A 1116-nucleotide genomic window follows, 5' to 3' on the forward strand; every position below is an offset into this window, starting at 1 on the left:
CACTTTTTCACTGGAGGAAGAGTTATTATGGATTATGGACTCAAATGTGTTTTAGTTATAAACGTCTTGATGGATTTGCTTCAACTTTTGTCTTCCCCAGATGTTAACTGATGGACTGGAGTGCTGTGGATTACTTGTGGATTATTGTGATGTTTTTATCAGCTGTTTGGACTCTCATTCTGACGGCACCCATTCACTGCAGAGCATCCATTGCTGAGACAGTGATGCAATGCTACATTTCTACAAACCTGATGAAGAAACAAACTCATCCTAATCTCAGATGAGCACATTTTCAGTTTTGGCTGAACTATTGCTTTAATCTTCCTCTATCATTTATATAATTAACTCAGGTATTCCATAAATACAGTAAGTTCACATAATGCACGCAGCTTATCAGTCACACATCTGATGGTCTGTACTGCCACCATGTGGAAACATCCTGACAGTGTAAACTATCATTAAAACACAAGGGGTCTTACCTGCAGACCTTCAGCGCAAAAAGAGCCTCAAACAGATGGATGACCCACGTCAGAAACCATCTGAAACACAGACAGCCGTAACGAACATCATCAGCGTCAGCGTCAGCTCTGAACTCACCGTATGAATAACGGCGCTCACTCACCCATAATACATCACAGGATAATGATAGTCCACGAAATGCTTGGCCAGAGCGCCCAGAGGACCCAGAAGGCCATACGGGACGTCCCGAGGCCAAAACACCGTCCACTGGAAACCAATGAAAACACAATCACAGCAGAACCACAGTTACAACGAGAGTCCTGAAACAACCCAGAATCACTTCTCTTGGGTTCCTCAGGACAGGGTTCCTTTCATTTAAAAGTATCATTGCATTTTTCCAACATTTCATATTCGTATGCTAAAAAAGTAAAACATTAATCTTATAACATTATGTACGCATTTGCTATTTTACTGTGTGAATAACCTCTAATCTTCATTAAACAGTGATTAAATGCATCTAAACGGCACTTTTGATGCAGCTTCTGTGTTTCCGCTGCAGTGGAAAGTAGGGATGTGCGGGTCTAGTCGACTAAACGGCACAGCTCCTACTAGTCGACACTGAAAACAATAGTCGATTACACGACAGAAAAAAAAAAA

The 1116-nt window shown here is 41.4% G+C and overlaps 1 protein-coding gene across 1 annotated transcript in view; it reads right to left on the reverse strand.

The window, feature by feature from the left end:
* The window catches only part of tmem254 (transmembrane protein 254), a 6369-nt gene that overhangs the window by 1747 nt on the left and 3506 nt on the right, over positions 1-1116 (reverse strand). The window contains exons 2-3 of the mRNA XM_016439854.1: positions 623-726; positions 480-539 (exon numbers count right to left, since the gene is read on the reverse strand). Of these exons, the coding sequence (XP_016295340.1) occupies positions 480-539; positions 623-726 (164 nt within the window). The remainder of the gene's footprint in view (positions 1-479; positions 540-622; positions 727-1116) is intronic.

This window comes from Sinocyclocheilus anshuiensis, unplaced genomic scaffold, assembly GCF_001515605.1.
Source record: "Sinocyclocheilus anshuiensis isolate Anshui unplaced genomic scaffold, SAMN03320099.WGS_v1.1 scaffold2700, whole genome shotgun sequence".
In the NCBI taxonomy this organism is placed as follows: domain Eukaryota; kingdom Metazoa; phylum Chordata; class Actinopteri; order Cypriniformes; family Cyprinidae; genus Sinocyclocheilus; species Sinocyclocheilus anshuiensis.